At 33.4% G+C, this 19,998-nt stretch overlaps 1 protein-coding gene across 2 annotated transcripts; it reads left to right on the top strand.

Annotated features, from left to right (window-relative positions):
* The first annotated feature begins 332 nt into the window (after positions 1–332).
* LOC110670764 (NAC domain containing protein 50) lies at positions 333–13,752 on the top strand. Of its 2 annotated transcripts, XM_021832934.2 has the most exons (4): positions 333–795; positions 1,230–1,507; positions 1,878–2,063; positions 12,904–13,752. In XM_021832934.2, exons 1-4 carry the CDS (start codon positions 570–572, stop codon positions 13,528–13,530), a joined length of 1,317 nt encoding a protein of 438 aa, XP_021688626.2. In that variant the 5' UTR covers positions 333–569; the 3' UTR covers positions 13,531–13,752. The 2 variants fall into 2 exon arrangements, with proteins under 2 accessions (XP_021688626.2, XP_021688627.2); XM_021832935.2 differs by lacking the exon at positions 1,878–2,063 and having other exon boundaries at positions 343–795.
* Positions 13,753–19,998: the final 6,246 nt, after the last annotated feature.

Below are 19,998 nucleotides of genomic sequence, written 5' to 3'. Positions count from 1 at the left end.
ACGACTATAAATTTAAGAAAAAACTAGTTCATAATAAAAAAACACACAAAAAAAAGTAAATATATATAAAAATTGAAGGAAAGTTTTAATAATTTATCCTTTAATAAACAGATTAATATTTTGGCCCTATAATATTTTATTAAAAATCTTATATTATTATTATTAATAATTTTCGCTCATTATTTTAATCCTCCATAAATAAAAAAAATAAATTTAATTATTTATTTATTTTATGTTAAAATCCAAAATTCGAAACCAAACGCCCCGTTCTTTTACTTGCCATAACAGCCCTTGACCTCACACCCTATTTTGTTTTCTCTTCACATAAAGACAAAAAAATTTAACAGAAAATCCACACAAAAATGAATCTACCTAATATGGCAAAAATTTTAATATTACAGTCAAAAAAAGCCTGAGCAACCCAACCAAATTGCTTGCAATCGAAGGTACCCATCTGTTTCTTCACTGTCAATCAATTATTCCCTTATCTTCCTCCCTCCTCTTCTTCATCTCATGGCCACAAAACCCTAACCCACTTTTCCATTTCTTCTCTTTCTCTCACCTCTTCAATGGGTCGGGAAACCTCTGCGACGCCGCAGACACCGGCACCCGCGGCGGCGGTAGCACCTGCAGGGAAGATGAAAACGACGGCTTTGGCACCTGGCTTTCGATTTCATCCCACGGATGAGGAGCTTGTCAGTTACTACTTGAAACGGAAGGTTTCTAATAAACCTGTCCGTTTTAATGCTATTGCTGAGGTCGATATCTACAAGAACGAGCCTTGGGACCTTGCAGGTTACCTACTTCATTTCTTCATTTCTCTCCAATTTTTTAGCATAATATGCTAATGTTATTTTAATTTTAAATTTGGGGTATCCCTTTTTCCCCCTTTTTTAAAAGAAAAAAAAAAGAGAAAAAGCTTTAGACTTTGGCTTTTTGGTATTTTTTTTTTTTTGGAAATCTATTTCTCAGTGCTGTTTTTAGCTTGTGGGTTTTTATTATCCTGATTAAATAGTTTATTTTGGTTGTATTTAGCTATCCCCTTTTCTTATTTATTTATGTATATTTCATGGTTATGCAAATAATATATTTGTAGTATATTTGGTTGTCTACCCTCTTTAATGCACTGGTATTTTGTTTCATTTTATTTGTAACATGCTTTGGTTTATGTTCTAATCTAAGTATTTTAATGCCTGGGTTCTTACAATTTGAACTTTATGGGATTATAGATAAGTCAAGGTTGAAAAGCAGAGATCAAGAATGGTATTTTTTTAGTGCCTTGGATAGGAAGTATGGGAATGGAGCAAGAATGAATAGGGCTACAGGTAAAGGGTACTGGAAAGCCACTGGCAAGGACAGGGCGGTCCGCCGGGACTCCCAACTCATAGCAATGAAGAAAACGCTTGTATTTCATAGTGGGCGCGCCCCAGGGGGCCAGCGCACCAATTGGGTTATGCATGAGTACCGGCTTGTTGATGAAGAATTGGAAAAAAATGGAGCCATGCAGGTGAGCCTGTTGGCTGAATTGTTATTAATAGTTTATGGTGATGCAGGTTTCTATTTGCTTGCATAGAATGTTTAGAGAATGAAGAGAAAATGTAAGTTTGAATATCATTTGTTTTTTGTATTGTTTTGTGGATAGAGAAATTTTTAGGCTTGTTATGTGTAAAGCTGTCTGATATGAATGGATATCCAAATTAGCATGTTGAGTTGGGTGGAATAGGAAATTGTGGCATTCTGGAGTCTTAAAAATGCGAAGAGATTACAGCTTTAGTTGTTGTTTTCCTATGAATATCTGAGCAACCAAAGTGCATTGCTATTTGTTTTGGTGTTGGTAATCTCACAGTTGTTGCTTGTTTGTTATTCATGTGGTGAAGACCGATTCATATGTGCTGTGTAGAGTATTTCACAAGAATAATATAGGACCACCAAATGGAAATCGTTATGCCCCTTTTATAGAGGAGGAGTGGGATGATGGTGAGACAGTTCTTGTTCCAGGAGAGGATGCAGTGGATGAAGTGCCTGCTCATGATGCTTGTGCTGAAATAAATTGTGTTGAGCCGGTATGTGTATTATGTTTAATTCAAGTTTCTGTTTTTATTTTTTTCCAGGAACCAAACATGATGGGTTTGATTGTAATGAAAATAATCATTACACCATGGTATAATTGTGTCTGAGTTGTAAAACATATGATAGGTAGATGAGATAGGGAATAAATCGGCAAATATAATTCAAATGAGATTCCAAAAGTCGAAAGTGAAGGACAGCTATGTTTTTGTTCACACCTTTATGAAATTACATATTTTCTTGGTAAATAAAACAAACTTTATAAGCGATCACCGTTGCAGTTGAAGGATGGCAACCTCTCCATTATACCAATAGAGTAATCAGGGAACGTCAGAAGCTGAGATGCATGGAAATGGCAACCCTTGCAGTTTCCCCGTGTTGTGTTGGAAGCGGTAGGATATGGTAGGAAACGCGTTTTAGGCCTGTTTCCTTAAATTTCGAAAGTTAGAAACGTGTTTCTGATATCAAAAACGCGTTTCTACTTAAAAATAAAGCCTAAAATGCAGTCTTGCAAGGCCAGCTGCATCAGACCTCTAGAAGAAGAAGAAGAAGAAGAAGAGGAGGAGAAGGAGGAGGAGGAGGACTTACCGGGCACTGATGGCGGCTGGATCATCGGATGTGGGTGATGGCGCGCGGATGACTAGATTCCTTATCCCTTTGAGCTTCCCATGCTCTAGTTTTTGTATAGTGGGTTTTGAGCCTTCAATTCTTGTCACCAAATCGAACTGCTATTAAATGGTTTTGTATATTGGAAAATAGAAGTCTCTTGTACTGCATGTGGTTTCCAATGTACATCGAACTGGTATTCATTGGGACACATTCAATTGGCCCTTTAGAAACCTTATAAAGTTGAGCTTCTGTTTTCTAAAATCTTCAATTATATTGATTTTATTTTTCTTTTAATTTTTTTTGAGTCTATATTTTTTTATCTATAGTTATATATTTAATATTTTTGTAATAATGGAGATATATATATATATATATATATATATATATATATATATATATATATATATATATATAACACTTATATTTTTTATATTTACACGTTTTCCTCATGTTTCCATTTCCTACATTTTTGAAAATGCCGTTTCTCTGTGTCTGTTTCTGCTTATCCTCTTTTTCGTGTTTTCATTTCCGTGCTACATAGGTTAGAAGTAATTTGGTAAAAATTATGCTCCAAAGGTGGCATGCCTATGTGTCAAGGAGAGTTTAGGGAGCTCACCAATGGTGCTAAATACTATACATGCAAGCTGAACTCAGTAGCATTGATCCCAATCTAGTTGCATAGCTATGTGAATCCTTTTTCTAAAGTAATAGGGGGATTGAAAAGAACTTATCAACATAAGTACAAGAGACGGTATCAACCATGAATGCTAGGGGTTGTTACATGTGTCAAATATAGTAAAAAACTTATAATTGATATCACAGGAATTTTGTGTTGTTTAATGTGTCAAAGTTATTAAAAGTAATATATAAAGTAAGCTTAATGGAAAATTTTAAAGTGCACAAACTCCTTAATAAAATAAAATTTAATATATTCAATGTAGAATATGTGATAGGGCAAGAATCAATTGCCACTATCATCCAAAGAGTCTTATGAATACACATGAACTACCATGTACTCAATTGGTTATACTCTATTATTCTATTAGAATAAAACCAAATTGCTCTACAACTTTTTGAAGAAGAGATTACCTATAATTAGGAATTAGCTTAGCAATGTTGGTAAGAAAAATGACAACCTATATTTTATTTTATTTTATTTTTTGAGAATATTTAAAAAAATGATGAAGTTTGATTCTAAACTTATGAAGAACTAATCAATTCTAAATAAAACATTAATAATTATCTCTATTTCTATGAGTTTTTATTTTTATTAGATTATTTCTTAAATATTTTGGTGATAATAATATGGCGTGACAAATTAATAAATCATTAGGAAGCCACTTGTTATTAAAAGTTGTAGTTAATGCTAACAATTGTGGATAGTTAAATCTTAGGGATATTTTTTTATGAGAAACAATGTAAATAGGTTGTTTGAGCATCTGGAAGCAAAAGTAGAAGGTAGCTTGTAGAAGATGTCTTTTTTAATTATGTGATATGTTGAGTATATCATAACATGAAATGAAGGATTGGATTTTAAAAAGGGATATATACAGTGTTATTAAAGCCACGCCTCAAGGCACACCTGGTGCGAAGAGTGAGGTCAGCCCACCAATTGCAGAGAACGACTGGAGAGAAGAAAAAGAAGAAGAAGAAGCAGAAGAAGTTACGTGCTTGGATTGCCTTTGCTGCTCTTAGTGAAGTGCATAACATTCTTTCCATCCCTGTGCCAATTAGGCAAAAACTAGATAAATTAGTGTGGCACTACACAAATCAAGGGGAATATCAAGTGAAATCAGGCTACTGGATAGCTAAGCATATCCTTTGTGCCCCTCAGGATAATGCCCAAGCAGGTTCGAGGCCGAATGTGCAAATGCACTCGACCTCCTTTTGGAAGCAAGTTTGGAAACTCCCTATCCCCAAAAAATAAACTTGCTATTTTCTTGTGGTCCTTGCTGCAAGGAAAATTGCCCTCTAAAGCTCTGATTAATAGGAGACTCCTTCATTTGTCTAAAGAATGTGACTTCTGTGGAGAAGTGGAGGCCCATAAGCATATTTTCTTCACATGCCCTAGAGCAAAGAATTCTGGATTCTCTCTTCTTTTTAGTTAAGGTCCATTGAGTTGCAAGGTAATTCCATTAAGGACACATGAACATAATTAATAACTCACTTATACAAGCAGGTTGAGAATGCCATAATTCTTATGCTTCTTTTGTGGCAATTGTGGAAATTGAGGAACTTGCTGACATTTAGCCACCAAACCTCCTCATGTTTTCACTCTATATCTTGTGCCATTAAGCACTATGAGGGCTTCTCTTTGGCTGAGCAACAAGTTCATCATTTGAATCTTCCTCCACCTCAGAGAGAAGAAGTTGTGTATCCTAGCTCTTGGATGCCCTCGAGCAGAAATAGAATCAAAATCAACTTTGATGGTGCAATCAGTAAGGCGAAGAAGCTAGGCTCAATGGCAACCATAGCAAGAAATTCCCAGGGATGATCGTGCAAAGACCTTTACAGATATCACTGACCTTCTTGTGCTAGAATCCCTTGCTTGTCGAGAAGACCTATTGCTTGCAAAAACTAGAGGCTTCCAACATATCAACGTTGAAGGTTATTCTCAAATGGTGATTAAAGCTACAGGAGAAGGACCGGTTCCTCTTAGCATCCAAAGCATCCTAGAAGATATCACATCCTTGTCAAGTTCCTTTGAAGCTTGCTCTTTCACACATGTGAAAAGACATACTAACAACATTGCCCACTCCCTAGCCTCTAGAGTTGGTCGCAACACTTCTTTTGTTAGCAACCCTCTTGAGCAAGTTTGCTTTGTTTCAGCACACATGCCACCTTAAGTCTTGTGTTGTTGCTTCGTTTAGTTATCTTTGAAAAAAAGAGTAGAAATAAAGCTCAAGGAATATGTCATGTATTTAGTGAGATCAAATGTAAACAAACAAGCATTTGTAATCAAGTTGCAAAATGAATAACTTTATAGGTTGAAGTAATAGAGGGAAAGGAAGAAAATAATACTGAATTGCCTGATTATTCCCTTGAGTTTTTTAGTATAAATATTGTTAGTCATATATTAGGAATGGTATGTATACATATTTGTAGGTCATATTCATAGGCATACTAGCTATAGGCATAATCTTAGCATACCTTTATAGGGATGCTTTTAGCACACTATCACAACTAGCATTCTAACACTCCCTTTCAAGCTGGAGCACACATATTATATTCTCTTAGTTGTTATAAATGTATTCAATTCGAGGACTTCCAAGTGATTTAATGAGGATGTCTGCCAATCGGTTGTTTGTATTGATGAAACTAGTAACAATACATCCTAACTTAATTTTCTGCTTGAAATGAGAATACATCTCTATATGTTCTGTCACATAGTTACATGAAGAAGATTAGGAGAAATAGCTGAGGTAAAGGCAACTGGAAATTGTGGAATGGTAAGTTGATATAGTCTTTTTGGCTCGTGTCGTACACTAATCATCTTCCCTGCACCTCGGTTTTGCACAAGAACAAAATCAACTATGAAGGTTATGGAACGTTAAGGTACTTGGTTAATTTACTAATTGAGATTAGATTGTATGGTCACTCATGGAGAAATAAGATAGAGGCTAAAGGAATGGAAGGAAGAGGTGGATCATCTCCTACTTTTGTAATCACAGTATTTGAACTATAGGAATGGAAGGAAGAGGTTGATCATCTCCTGCTTCTTTAATCACAGATTTTGTACCACTAGCTAGGGTAACATTAAGGACTTTTGAAGATAAGCAAGGTGAGAGAAAAGATGTTTTTTATCAGAAATATGATCAGAAGAACTTGAATCAAGAAGCCAAGGTCCAGTAGATGAAGACTTAATTAAACAAACAACGAAATTATCGACTTAGAGAACAAATGTATTATATGAGGATGATTACTAAATTATCACTTGATAGTTGATACTGTAAATATTCCTCAAAGTTTGCTCCAGTTAATGTAACAATATATGGTAATTTTATAAGGCAGTGGAAGGAGACCATCACATTAACATGAGTAGCATGTCTAGAACCCCACTTTATCAGTCATATTGGTCATCATTTTTTTTTTAACTAAGTGGAGATAGCAAAAACCCCCTAAGAAGAATAAAGGCAGTAGCAATAGCAACTTAAACTCAACCCAAGTTGAATAAGGCAAGTTCAACTTGAAAGCAGACCCAAATATAGTTTACTGGAAGACAAAAATGAACCCAACTCAAGAAGGCTAAGTATTCACAATGACGTGGTGCTGTTAGGGTCCAAAACAAGAGAAGTCTATCTTGGTAGAATAATACATGCCCCCAGCGCATTTAGTCCTCTATCTAGCAACGTGACACAAGATTTTTCAATTTTTCAAACTAGATTTCTTTTCCAAACAGTCCAAGATACACTATATTTCTTATTTTGTTAAGAGAAGGCTGTAGATTTAGTTTTTTACGTGTCTTCTTATTTAATTAGGACTTATTTTTATTTTACTATTCCAATTAGGAGTAGAGATTAGCTTCCTACTTTGTCTAGGATTTAATTTTCCAATTTAGTTTATATCTTCCTATTGTATTTAGGTTTAGTTTAACTTCCTAAAATGTAGATTTACATTCCTATTAGGTTTGGGAGTCTAAAAACTCTATAAATACTCCTAAAGCTATGTATTTTTTAGTTCAACTTTCTTAATAAAAAAATACAACAGAGGTTTTTTTCCTCTCAATTTTTACTCGTGTGAGTGTGTGTTGTGTTTTCAAGTTTGACGTTGCATTAGGTGGTATCAGAGCGAAGAAAATTACTCTAATCGAGATGGCTTGCCTTGATGGAGGCGGTGATTATAGTGGTTCTCGCAACAGTGATTGAGGAACTAGAGTCTTTTACCATAGGGGTGAAATGTTACAACGATGGGAGCGATGTCTGAAGCAATGGGTGGATCTCATATTTGAGCATATTGAGAGACGCTTGGAAGAAATTATAGATCGTCTTGATGCTTTGATGATTAATACAAACAGGGATTGGTATGATGATAGAAGGCCAAGGGCAAAGTTAACTCGTGGTGACCTTGTCAACAAACCTTCTTCTGCACGTAGGCAATATATCTATGAGGAAGATTTAGACGAGGAAGATGACTATGAACCAAATAAGTTCTATAGACATCCATGCAATGAAAGATATAGAAGAAGAGGTGCATATCAACTAATTCTTGGACGCTGACAGTGTGTTTACGAAGAAGATTCGAGGAGGAGGATGATTTGGAATTGATCAGGTACAATAGGCATCAACAAAATAGTAACTATCGGGAAAGAGGTGCGTATGGATATGGTGGGAGGGTTTTCCAACCATAACTTAAGCCCAATATGGATTTATAGTTAACTTTAAGGACACCCAACCCAAACATCTAGTAGTGGAAAGGGAAGAAAGGCAAGAGCAACTTGAATCCAAAACTCAACTCAATTGATGCCAGGAGACTAATGTTGAAGGATCGGAACTAGAAACTTTGATTGAATTTCCTTTTGTTATGATGGGAGATTGAAGAGTTTGAAGAATGTGTCAAAGGGAACGAAACGACAAATATGATGCCATGGAGATTTCAGTGGTAGTTGACGAAAAACAATCCATGGATACAGTAACAGAGATCGAAGAAACTCTAATCATGGGGTTGATGGAAGTTGAAGATCTATATAACTATTTAATTCCTATGGTTTTTGTTGATTTTATTTGCCAGGTAACCACGTAGAGACACAGGAAAACATGAAGTTTCTCAATTCCATTTTGTTCAAATCCACCTTATTTATACTGTTCAAGAGGGCTATAGGGGGTACTCTTTCGAAAAAGTTTTTTATTCTTCAACATTTTAAAGTCCGAGGACAAATTTATTTCAAGTGGGAAAGATTAGTGTGGAAAGATTCTAACTCGAGGACGAGTTTTCTCTAAGTGGGGGAGTATGACGTGGTGCTGTGAGGGTCCAAAACAGGAGAATTTTGTCTTGACAGAATAGTACACACCCCCAGGGCATGTAGTTCTTTGTCCAGCAATGTAACACAGGATTTTTCAATCTATATTTCTTCTCTATGCTGTCCAAGATACATTATATTTCCTATTTTGTTAAGAGAAGGCTGCAAATTTAGTTTTCTAGGTGTTTTTGATGCGGGGCTTGGACAACAAGGCTAAACGATTTTCTTTTTAACTAATTTTAATTTTCAACATTCCTAATTTATCTAGGACGTCTTGTGAAGGCTTTCAGCAGCTATAGAGATTATATTAGAATTAATTAGGAAGTCTCTACTCTATTTAGAACTTATTAATGTTTTTTTATTTTATTTAGGATTTAGTTTTTCTATTTAGTTTATATGTTATTGTATTTTGGTTTATCTAAAATTTCTATTTAGTAGTTTTACATTCCTATTAGGTTTAGGAGATTAATATCTATAAATAACCTTATTTACATATAACTTAGAGATAGATTATTATTAATAAAAATACTGTAGGGAATTTTTTCTATTTTTCACTCTTGTGCATGGAGTGTGTTTTTATTTAAGTTTCACGTTGCGTCAGGTGGTATCAAAGCAGGAAAATCACCCCAATCAAGATGGCTCACCTTGATAGAGGTGGCAATTACAGTGGTTCTTGCGATGGTGATCGAGGAACTAGAGCCCTTTACTATAGGTATAAAACGTTGCAACGATGGGAGTGACATTCAGAGCGACGGATGAATCTCAGATTCGAGCGTATCGAGAGATGCCTCGAAAAAATTGTGAATCGTCTTGGTGCTTTGTGAACTAAAACAAACAGGAATTAAGTTGACAAAAGAAGGTCAGAAGATGGTGTAACTCGTGGTGACCCTATTTATCAATCAATTTCTGCACATAGGCAATATGTCTACTATGATGATTCGGAGGAGAAAGATAACTATGAATCAATCAAGTTCAATAGGCATCAACAATGTTATAGGAGAAGAGGCATGTGTGAGAATCTTGAAAAAGAAAATCGATTGAAATTTGATATTTCTTATTTTTATGGGGATCTCAACATAGAAGGATTCTTAAATTGGATTGCAAAGGTGGACCAATTCTTTAATCATGTGGACATAGCACCTGAAAAAAGAGTCAAATTGGTGTTTTGTCGGTTGAAAGGAGGTGCTTCTGCTTGGTGGGAACGATTGCAATCTAGGAGAGCAAGAGAAGGAAGGGGAGCAGTTCGTACGTTATTCATCATGAAATACTTGTTGGAACAAGAATTTCTGCCTTTGTATTATGAAAAGATTTTATTCCAACAAAAAAAATATTGTCAACGGGAGGTTCAACCAAAGCCCTTAGTGGTTGTGAAACAAGAAAGTAAACAACAAAAGGAGCTTCAAGATTCAACAATGCAACTTGAAGTGGATGAGTCAAAATTTGAAGAATTGAAACTTGAAACTTTAATTGAATTTCCTTTTGCTATGATTGAAATTGACAAGCTTCAATTGGAAATCATTGGGCCAACTATTCTAGAAGCTAAGACTGATGAAGATAAGCAAGAAAAGCTTCAAGAATATATTTTTGGAAATGTGGAATATTAAGCCTTGGAAACTTCAATGGAAGTTGAGGAAAAGCAACAAATGAAGCCAATATTGGAGATTGGAGAAAATCAGGCAATGGAAATCGAAGACTTTTCTAACTCCTTAATTTTTATTGTTTCCTTTGATTTTATTTGTCCAGGTGTTTTTATAGAGACAAAGGCGAGAGTGAAGTTTATCAATTCAATCTTGTTTGAATATCCATTTTTTTTACCTCATCAAAGAAGGCTATATGGTGTACTTTTCCAAAGAAGTTTTTCATTTTTTTTCACTTTAAAATTTGATGAAGGAATTATTTTAAGTGGGGGAGAATGGTGCAGGAGTTGTTTGGGCTATGTTGTTGGATTGTTGCAAGTTATCCCAACTCGAGGACGGGTTTTTTTTTTTTTTAAGTGGGGGAGTATGATTTGGGGCTTGGACGACAAGGCAAAACCCTTTTTTTTTTAACTAATTTTAATTTTTATCAGTCCTAATTTATCTGGGACGTCTTGTGAAGACTTCCGGCAGCTTTAGAGATTATATTAGAATTAATTAGGAAGTCTCCTACTTTATTTAGGACATATCAATGTTTTCTTATTTTATTTAGGATTTAGTTTTCTTATTTAATTTATATCTTCTTATTGTATTTTAGTTTATCTAAAATTCCTATTTAGTAGTTTTACATTCCTATTAGGTTTAGGAGATTAATATCTATAAATATCCTTATTTACATGTAATTTTAGAGATAGATTATTATTAATAAAAAAACTGTAGAGAATTTTCTCTATTTTTCACTCTTGTGCATGGAGTTTGTTTCTATTTGAGTTTCACGCTGCGTCAGTTGTTCTATTTTAATTAGGACTTGTTTTTATTTTCCTATTTCAATTATGAGTAGAGATTAGTTTTCTGCTTTATCTATGATTTAGTTTTCCTATTTAGTTTATTTTTTCCTATTGTATTTAGGTTTAGTTTAACTTCCTAAAAAGTAGATTTTTATTCCTATTAGGTTTGGGAGTCGAAAAACTCTATAAATACTCCTAAAGCTATGTATTTTCTGTTCAGCTTTTATTTATAAAAAAAAATACAGCAGAGGTTTTTTCTCTTAATTTTCACTTGTGTGAGCGTGTGTTGTGTTTTCAAGCTTCACGCTGTGTCACACTGCAACACCAAATCTGTTGTGGAAGGAGAGAAAAGGGACCATCTGCTGTGAACCTAGAAGGTACTGCAAGAATAAATCTATAGCACCCCAAGAACCCGAAAGCACTGTGCAGTAGAAATAGGGGAAAGGTAGAGACTCAAAATGATTGCTATAAAGAAGGCCCAGCAGATCAACAGACCCAAACAGAACAGACTTCCTTCAACAGGAGAAATCTTAGAAATCAAAAGACACCCAAAGGACAGATTCCAGAAGAGGCTATCCTAGCATCGACTCAACTGGTCAAGGTGTCTGGTGGTGACAGGAGCAGAAAATGACAGTAAAAAGCTCACTCATGCATCAGTTTATTGTCTAGGTCAGAAAACTTGGAATGGTGCATGGAGCTACACACTTCTGTTTCCTGTTTCCTTTGATGTAGCTTTTGGATGGAGACTTGCTGGCATCTGGCACAACTAACGGGAGGGGTGGTGAGACTGAATGACCCTCACACACTAGTTGATGAAAGAGGTTAGTAAGTTTCTCGGGAAATAGGGAGAAGGGAAGAAAAAAAAAATAGAAGAGCATAGACTTAAACCCTAGGATCTGATACCATGAAGAAAAAGAGGAAGAAAAGAAGAGGACTCATTTGCTTCTATAAATACTGATAGTCATACACTGAGAATGGTATTTTTACATATTTACATTCATATTCATAAGCATTGTTATTGGCATAATCTTAGTATGCATTTACATGCATACTTTTATGACACAATCACAACTAGCATTCTAACGCAAACCTATGAGTATTTTTTCAAGTTCTGAAGGCAAAATGGTCTATCTACAGTATTAGAAAAATTGTTTGTGACATGTCTATTTAATCAACGAGTTCACTACTATGGCATCACATCAGTAGCCCTGAACCCTGTTTATGATCTTTCTAGTTCTGCTGGTCCATTTCAAACTCGATAAATTGTTCTGCATTATATTTTGGCTTGGGCTATTTGGATTGAAATTGCGATCGAAAGAGCTAATTTCAGAAATGCTGTTGGTGAAGCTACACTAAAATTTTTTAAAAAATGTAGATGCAATAGCTATATTGGACCAATTTGAGATGCTTTGTACTTTAATGATGGTAGTCTGATGGTGGATGCAACTAGTCTATAGCTATGGTACTGGCATATTTTGTGAATCTGAAAACAAAATACGAGTGTAACATGTGATTGAGTTGGTGGACTCCTGCATAGTTAAATATATGCTTTTTTTTTTTGGTCTCAACTGTGACATAAATTAGAAATTAATAGTATCCTGTGCAAATAAAGTAGAATAAAAAAAGAAGAAAAGAAGTCTAAAAGGTTTACTTTATGCCTGGTTGAATAATATCAGTGTCACAATGTTGTCTTTACTCCATGCGTTGAGACTTTGTTATTTACTTTATTTTGCTTTAACCGGTTACATGTTTATTTGTCTTTCATGTCAATACTTGTTCGAATCTGATTTCATAATTCAGACTCAACATATCCCAAGTGTTATTTTAAAATGTTAATCTTGTTTTGCAGGATACTCATTCCATCAACCGAGATCCTCTTAATATGAACGAACTTCCGAAGGACTCTGAAAATGTTAATGAGTTTCAAAGAGATGATTTACCGTTGTGCAAGACCGAAAGGGTCGATGATTGTCCTCCTTGCGTGCTTAATACGGAGGCATCCTTGTCTCTACTCCAATATAAAAGAAGAAAGCATAATGGTGATACAATATTGAACCATTCAAAAGCTTCAGAGAATTCAACCAGGACAACTCAGGATCTTTCCTCATCCACAACATCAACAGCAGCAACAACAACAATTGCAACTACAGACACAATGATGACGACTGCTACAGCAACAACAACAGCAATATCTGCATTGTTGGAATTTTCTCTAATGGAATCGATCGAACCCAAAGAGAATCCTCGTGTTCCTCGTCCTAGACTTGATACTAGCAATCTCGGTTCATCAGTGCCTCCTAGCTGCATGAAATTTATCAATGATTTGCAGAGTGAGATCCACAAGATTTCTATTGAGAAAGAAACAATGAAGCTTGAAATGATGAGTGCGCAAGCCATGATTAACATTCTTCAATCTCGAATCGATTTTCTCAACAAGGAAAATGAGGATTTGAAAAGAAGCATCCGAGATGCATAGCAACTACCTATGACACAGTAATCTTATTGTTGTCCTGATGTATGAATCAAAGGTACCTGCTGCATCCTGTTACCCTCAAGTCAAGATGTTTCAAGGGTATGTAAAATTATTATGTTATTGTTTTGTTGCTTGTTTTAATAATTTTTTGTTGTAGGAATATGATAATGTTGGATTTTATCTGTAATGTCAAATTTAAGACTATGGCATTCTGAACTTTCATCATTTTAAGTCCCTGCACTATATTCGCATGTTGAGTAGCATTTTTTTGAGAAACTGAATCAAACCAAACTAATTGAATTAAATTGAACCGAAATAAATCAGTTTGGTTTGATTCATCAGTTTTCTTTTCAGTCAAGGAGAAACAGATTTCTTCTGTCTCAAACTCAAAACTTTGGAGCAATCCCAGGTAAATAAACAGTTGATCTCAACACAGCAAACAATCTAGCAAATAGAATAAGAACAAATCTAACAAACCCAACAAAAAATAACACCAAATCTCAACAAACCCAAGTCTCCAATTTGCTAACTAAATACCAAACAAACATCGAAAGAAGAAGAAAATGGGTCTGCATCTGGAAGGTGGATCTCTGCCTCTGGTCAGGGTCTAGCTCTGGCTCTGATGTGGCGTTAGCGTGAGGATGGGTCCTTTCCATAAACCATCGGCATGAAGATGGGTATGCCTCTGGCTCTTGTTTGGGTTTATTGTGGCTTTGCCTCCGGTGTGGCAAGGGTGTGAGGGTGATCAGTGACGCTGAGCAGGTAGGACACAGCTATTGGCATCGATGAAAGCCAGCGTACGTGGAAGGGAGATGGCCTTTCGGTCATATGTGGAAGGGCTACAAAATTGGTTTTATTGAATTAACTCAATAGAACTAAAAAACTGATTTTTTTCTTTTTTTTGGTTAAATGATAATCCAAAACGAATCAATCAACAGAAAAATTGAATAAAAAAATTGAATTAAATTGGTTCGAATTTTTAATTAAAAACGTTGCATGCTCACTCCTATTACCTTGCCCTATGTTCGGCTTTGGCTGTTGTATGGCTGTCCCCAAGGTTCTTCTGGGTTCATCATTCTTGCAATGGTTAAATTTTAGTTGTTCTGATCTCTCATGGTCAGTTGATTTTCATAGTATTATAGTTAGGTAACCATTTCTACATCTCTATGACGCTTAAGCTATTCCTGTTTCTCATCAGGCAGGATATGAGTGGCATTAATGATGGTAGTCTCATCAGCCAGGATATGAGATTTAGATTTACTTTTTCAAACTACTAGAAAAAGCAGTTGGAGTTATTATAATTAGAATATGTTAACTTTAATTTAAAAATAATTTTTAATTAAAATATTTAAAATTGCATAATTTTTTCAATAGTATGTTAAAAAGAATGAAATGTCTTGTTTTAAAATGAAATCAAATTCGTGTACATCTCAATTTGGGGTAGTTCCCTTCTTTTAGACTCCAAAGTGAAGTTGATGTACAAATTGAATTTTGGACTTTGAAATTCACATACCTAAATTAAATGATGCTCTTGTTTTGTCGTTTGAGTCAACTTCCTATATTAGGTTAAGTAACAGTTTTTAAAGTAAAATTTAATAATTTATTTTTAATTAAAATATTATTTCTCTTATTTATATTAATATTTAAAGGTTGAAAAAATAATTTATCAAACATTATCTCTTCTAATTTCTACATGTCGAGGATAAAAAGATAATACAATTATATTACAATTAACTGTTAATCTAATAATTATTTTTACTTTAAATCATTATAGAAATACTTAATAACAAACCGCTAGCAATTAATAAAATACCTAATAGTTACTATGATAGTTAATATTACCAAATAAATCCTTAAGTTTTTAATTATCGGTATAAGATACTCAATAAATTCAATATATATATATATATATATATATATATATATATATATATATTTAAAATTAATGGTTAACATTGACAAGTTTAAAACTTTAATATGTTGAGATTTAAAAAAAAATTAATAATATTGAAATTGTTTTAAAAATATGAGACTTTTAATTAAAATTAAATGACTAAAAAATTATAGTTAATTACTTCAAGTATAATAATTTAAATTTATAATAAAGCATCAAATGCTTTTTTGTAAGGTACTGAGTATTAAAAATTAAAATCTTCTTTTAAAAAGATTCTCGAGTGAGTGTATGCCATATTAAAATTAAATTTTCTCTTTAGATAATTTGAAGAGTGTATTTTTCCATAACAATTTTGTAAATTTATAATAACTTTTATAAAAATTTAAACATACAATTGAATCATAATTATAAAAAAAATAAAAGTTAAAAGTTTTTAATTTATTATTTTTATATAGGATAATATTAAAAAAATCATGAACTTTGAGATTTTTAACAAAAATACCCTGAATTTTGAATTTTTTAACAATTATACCTTGACATCTATTGTTAATTTTAACGGTGAAAATGTTAAAAAAAAAAAACCCTAAACTTTACATTTTTTAACAATTATATCTTAAACTATTTTTTTAACAAATATACTATGAATTTTGAAATTTACTATAATTGAATCTCACCATTAGTTATCCTATTAAATACTAATAGAGGTGCCACTTCTAATCCCCCAAATTAAAACTAATTTACAATAAAATAGACTATAATTAATGAATTAATAGGTGCTATTTTAGGGCCGCTAAGGTGGGTCTAGTTAAGTTGTTGAGAAAAAATGTTGATAGGGAGTATGGTTGAGCCTTCATAAAGATAGAGTTGGGTTAGGTAAAGAAGAGCATCACAGAGAAGATGACTTGTCGAGATAATGAATTGGAGAAAGTGGTGTCAATTTTGGTGTAAATAAATTTTTTATTTTTTTATTTTACTGTAAATTAAGTTTAATTAGCATTAATTTAAGGATTAGAAGAGCTTACTAACATGTCTGTTAATATTAAAAGAGACAACTAATGATAAGTTTATTTGTATTGAAGTTCAAAATTTAGGGTATATTTATTAAAAAAATAATTTGTGGTATAATTATTAAAAAAGGTAAAATTTAGAAATTTTTTGAGATTTTTTATATTGACATGACAATATTCATTATTTTTAACGATGGAGTAGACGACGTAATATAATTATTAAAAAGTTCAAAATTTAGAGATTTTTATTAAATAGAATTATTAAAAATCTCAAAGTTGTGGATATTTTTGTAAATTATTCTTTTTCATATTACTGTATTGAAAATTAAAATTTTATTGCTTCTCATTGATAGCTAATAATTAATCATAATCGCCAAATCAAATGACACTTATTTGTAATTTCGGAGGTTTAGAGTTATATATATATATATATATATATATATATATATATATATATATATATATATATATATATATATATATATATATACCCTCACTGTAGCAATTTCTTACATTCTACTGTTGCTCTGGTGACCTAATATCAGTCCGGGCAAGTCAGAATGTCTGAAACTACACTTCGGTGATAGTGAACAGATATATAATGATGAAATAAATAAAAAGAAAATACAAGAAAAATTAAAGAAAAATAAAAGAGAGAAAATGAAACAAGGTTAAATGAGCAGGTGCCCTAGTGATGGGTAACCCAGTGGGAAGTTGCGGTACTCGCAACTAGGAGCCCTAGACCCAGGGAAAAATTCATAAAATAATTTTTGGGACTCCAGAGAAGAGTCATTGAGGTTTCTATGATGTTAGAATGCCAAGAAAATGTTTAGAAAAATTTTTCAATCAGTGAGATAATTTTGGTGCATTAAGCCAAGCGAAGGGCATTTTGATCATTTCGTCTACAGAGATGATTTTTGGCCGACTTGTCCAGTTAAGTAAATAATTATTATGGCACAAAATGTGAATAAATATTGCTAAAAAGTAAATTGAAAATGAGTAGAGAAGAAAAGAAGAGGAAATGAGATAAAAGGCTAATTATAACATCATTATGATGTCATTGAACAAATCCCACCAACCATATTTAACTAACACCTAAATTAACTAATAAAAAGGGGATAAAGGATACAATAAAAATTAAAAAAAGTCATCAGCCTTCTCCCTCGTCAACTAGCCGAAACCTCTCCTCCATACTCAAACCTCCATTAAAGCTCACCAAGCTTCATAACTCACCAAATCTCACCTTGAAACCACTACCTAGTTTCACAAAAATTTGAACTTGCAACTTGAACATCCTCTAGGCAGCCAAAAGAGGAAGGAAAAAATAAGTTTGGTTAGCTTGAAATTCAGCTCCAACAAGGTTAGTGTCTAACTCTTACCATTGTTGGTTTAGTTCATGTTTAATGGCATGAATTGTGTAGGAATTATAAGAAAATAAAATAAACATATGTGTGTGTGCACCCTAAAAATTTCTAAAGCTAGGGTTGGTTAGGGTTAGGTGATTTTGCTTGATAGCAAAGTGGTGATGAGCAGCCCTTGGTATTAAATGAGTGATTGAACATAGTTGTGTAAGTGAAATGCAAAGATTTTGCATGTATGAACATGAAAAATTGGACATTTGAACACCATTAAGGTTTGCTCATGCAATGGTATGTTAACCTTGTAATGGTCAATTAGTGACCATTTGAATGTGTGTGAGGAAGAATTGAAGTGAGTAAGGATGTTGGAGTTGAAATTTGGTGTGTTGCCCTTGGTGACCTGTAGGACTAAGTGTGAGTCTAGTAGGTTTAGGTAGCCATAAATGGAGTTGTATAGGTTTAATTGGTGTAAGGCCAATTAGACATGAAACTAGACACATAATGGTACAACTTTGGTGAAGAAACCCTACCCAGAAAACCAAACCAATTTGACCAAAAAATTAACCTAATCAGAGTGACTTACATTCTGCCTGGGCAAAATGACCAAATGAACAGTGTCTATTCATTTGGTCATAACTCAGTGTAAAAAGGTCCAATTGACTTAAAATTTTACCAGTATAAAGCTGAGACATAGATCTACAACTTTCATGAAGAAACCAGACCCAAATTTTGATCATAACAAGTTCAAAAATTGACCTACAATCAGTGTACAAAACACTGTAGATTTGGTTCTGCCCAGAAAATCTGGAAAGTTTGCAATCCGGCCAGTTATAGTGTTTAGGCAATAACTTGAGCTACAAAACTCCAAATGGAGTGATTCAAAAAAATAAATGTAACTAGATACAATAAGGAATAACTTTTATGAAGACAACTTTGCCAAATTCCTATTGTACAAATGACCAATGGAACAGTAAACATAATGCTTGAAATCTGAAAATTTGAATAACTAACACTAAGCTTAGAAATGGTATTGGCAACCAATACCAATAACTTTAGAATGCAAAATGTGGTATGTTGGGAGTAGTAGAACCAATTTACCTATTGTCTATGCAAAAGTTAACATTTTAATTGACTAATGAAATGAATAGTAACACCTAAACTTAAATTTCAAGAATTGTAAAATTTAAAAGTGTAACATGCCCTAGTACACCTAGTAAGATTGGTTTGGATAGGTTGGCATGCCAATAGGGTTCAATTAGCAGTACTACATATGACATTATGCCATTCTGTGATTTCATGGCTTTTAGCCATTCTGACATTGTGTTGATACTTGGCCTTGTGCCTAATGTTATCTGACTTATTAGTCATTCTATTACTGCCGGGAGATACATATGTGACCGATGGTGTGACGGCCCGAGGTACTTGATACCCAGTGCCAGTTTACTCGTTTATCTAGTCCAGTCATCCGGTATAGGTTACTTGAGCAACCAAAAATGAAAGTGGATAAATTTAATGAAATTATGAATATAACAAGTACAAAATAAATAAGACTATAAATAATTATCAAAAAATTGTATGTATAAGACATCAAAACATCACTGCATATTTATTTTCTGTTATTTCTTTTTATTCTATTATTGGCACCACTAAGGATTATTGCTTAGCGCGTTGCTTTTTGCCACGCGTAGGCTTTGGAGAGACCGATAGAGAGCCCAGTAGATCACAGACTGGGTGAGACCATCTACAACTTTGCATAGTATCCGTGTCACCTCACCGTCTTCAGTGCATTGGTAGGACACTAAGTTTCATTTTGGTATTTTGTAATTAACTTTTATTTTCTCATGTGTAATTGAGACTTATATAATGTATTTTGGTATTAATGTAAATAGTGAAAATTGTGTTTATGAATGAAAAATTGAGTATTTATTTATGACTTGTATATAAATATCATGAGAAATGAATGAATGAGAAATGGAAATATTGTTGAAAAATATTGAGACTTTTTTGATAAAATGGAGTTTGGGAATGATTGAAAACATATTGAAAGTGTTTTTCACAAGCTCCGAAGAACTGTTTTCTCCATTTTTAGCCGGTACTCTACCGGATTTTCTATAAAATTTGCAACCTCAAATAATTTTATGATTTTAATAAATGACTTAAATGAATTATACTTTACTTCATAACTATGAAAGAAATAAATTAGGAAGAATAA

Source organism: Hevea brasiliensis, chromosome 8, assembly GCF_030052815.1.
Source record: "Hevea brasiliensis isolate MT/VB/25A 57/8 chromosome 8, ASM3005281v1, whole genome shotgun sequence".
Taxonomy (NCBI): Eukaryota; Viridiplantae; Streptophyta; class Magnoliopsida; order Malpighiales; family Euphorbiaceae; genus Hevea; species Hevea brasiliensis.
Note: the sequence above shows the minus strand (reverse complement) of the source record. Positions and strands in the feature narration are given on the sequence as shown.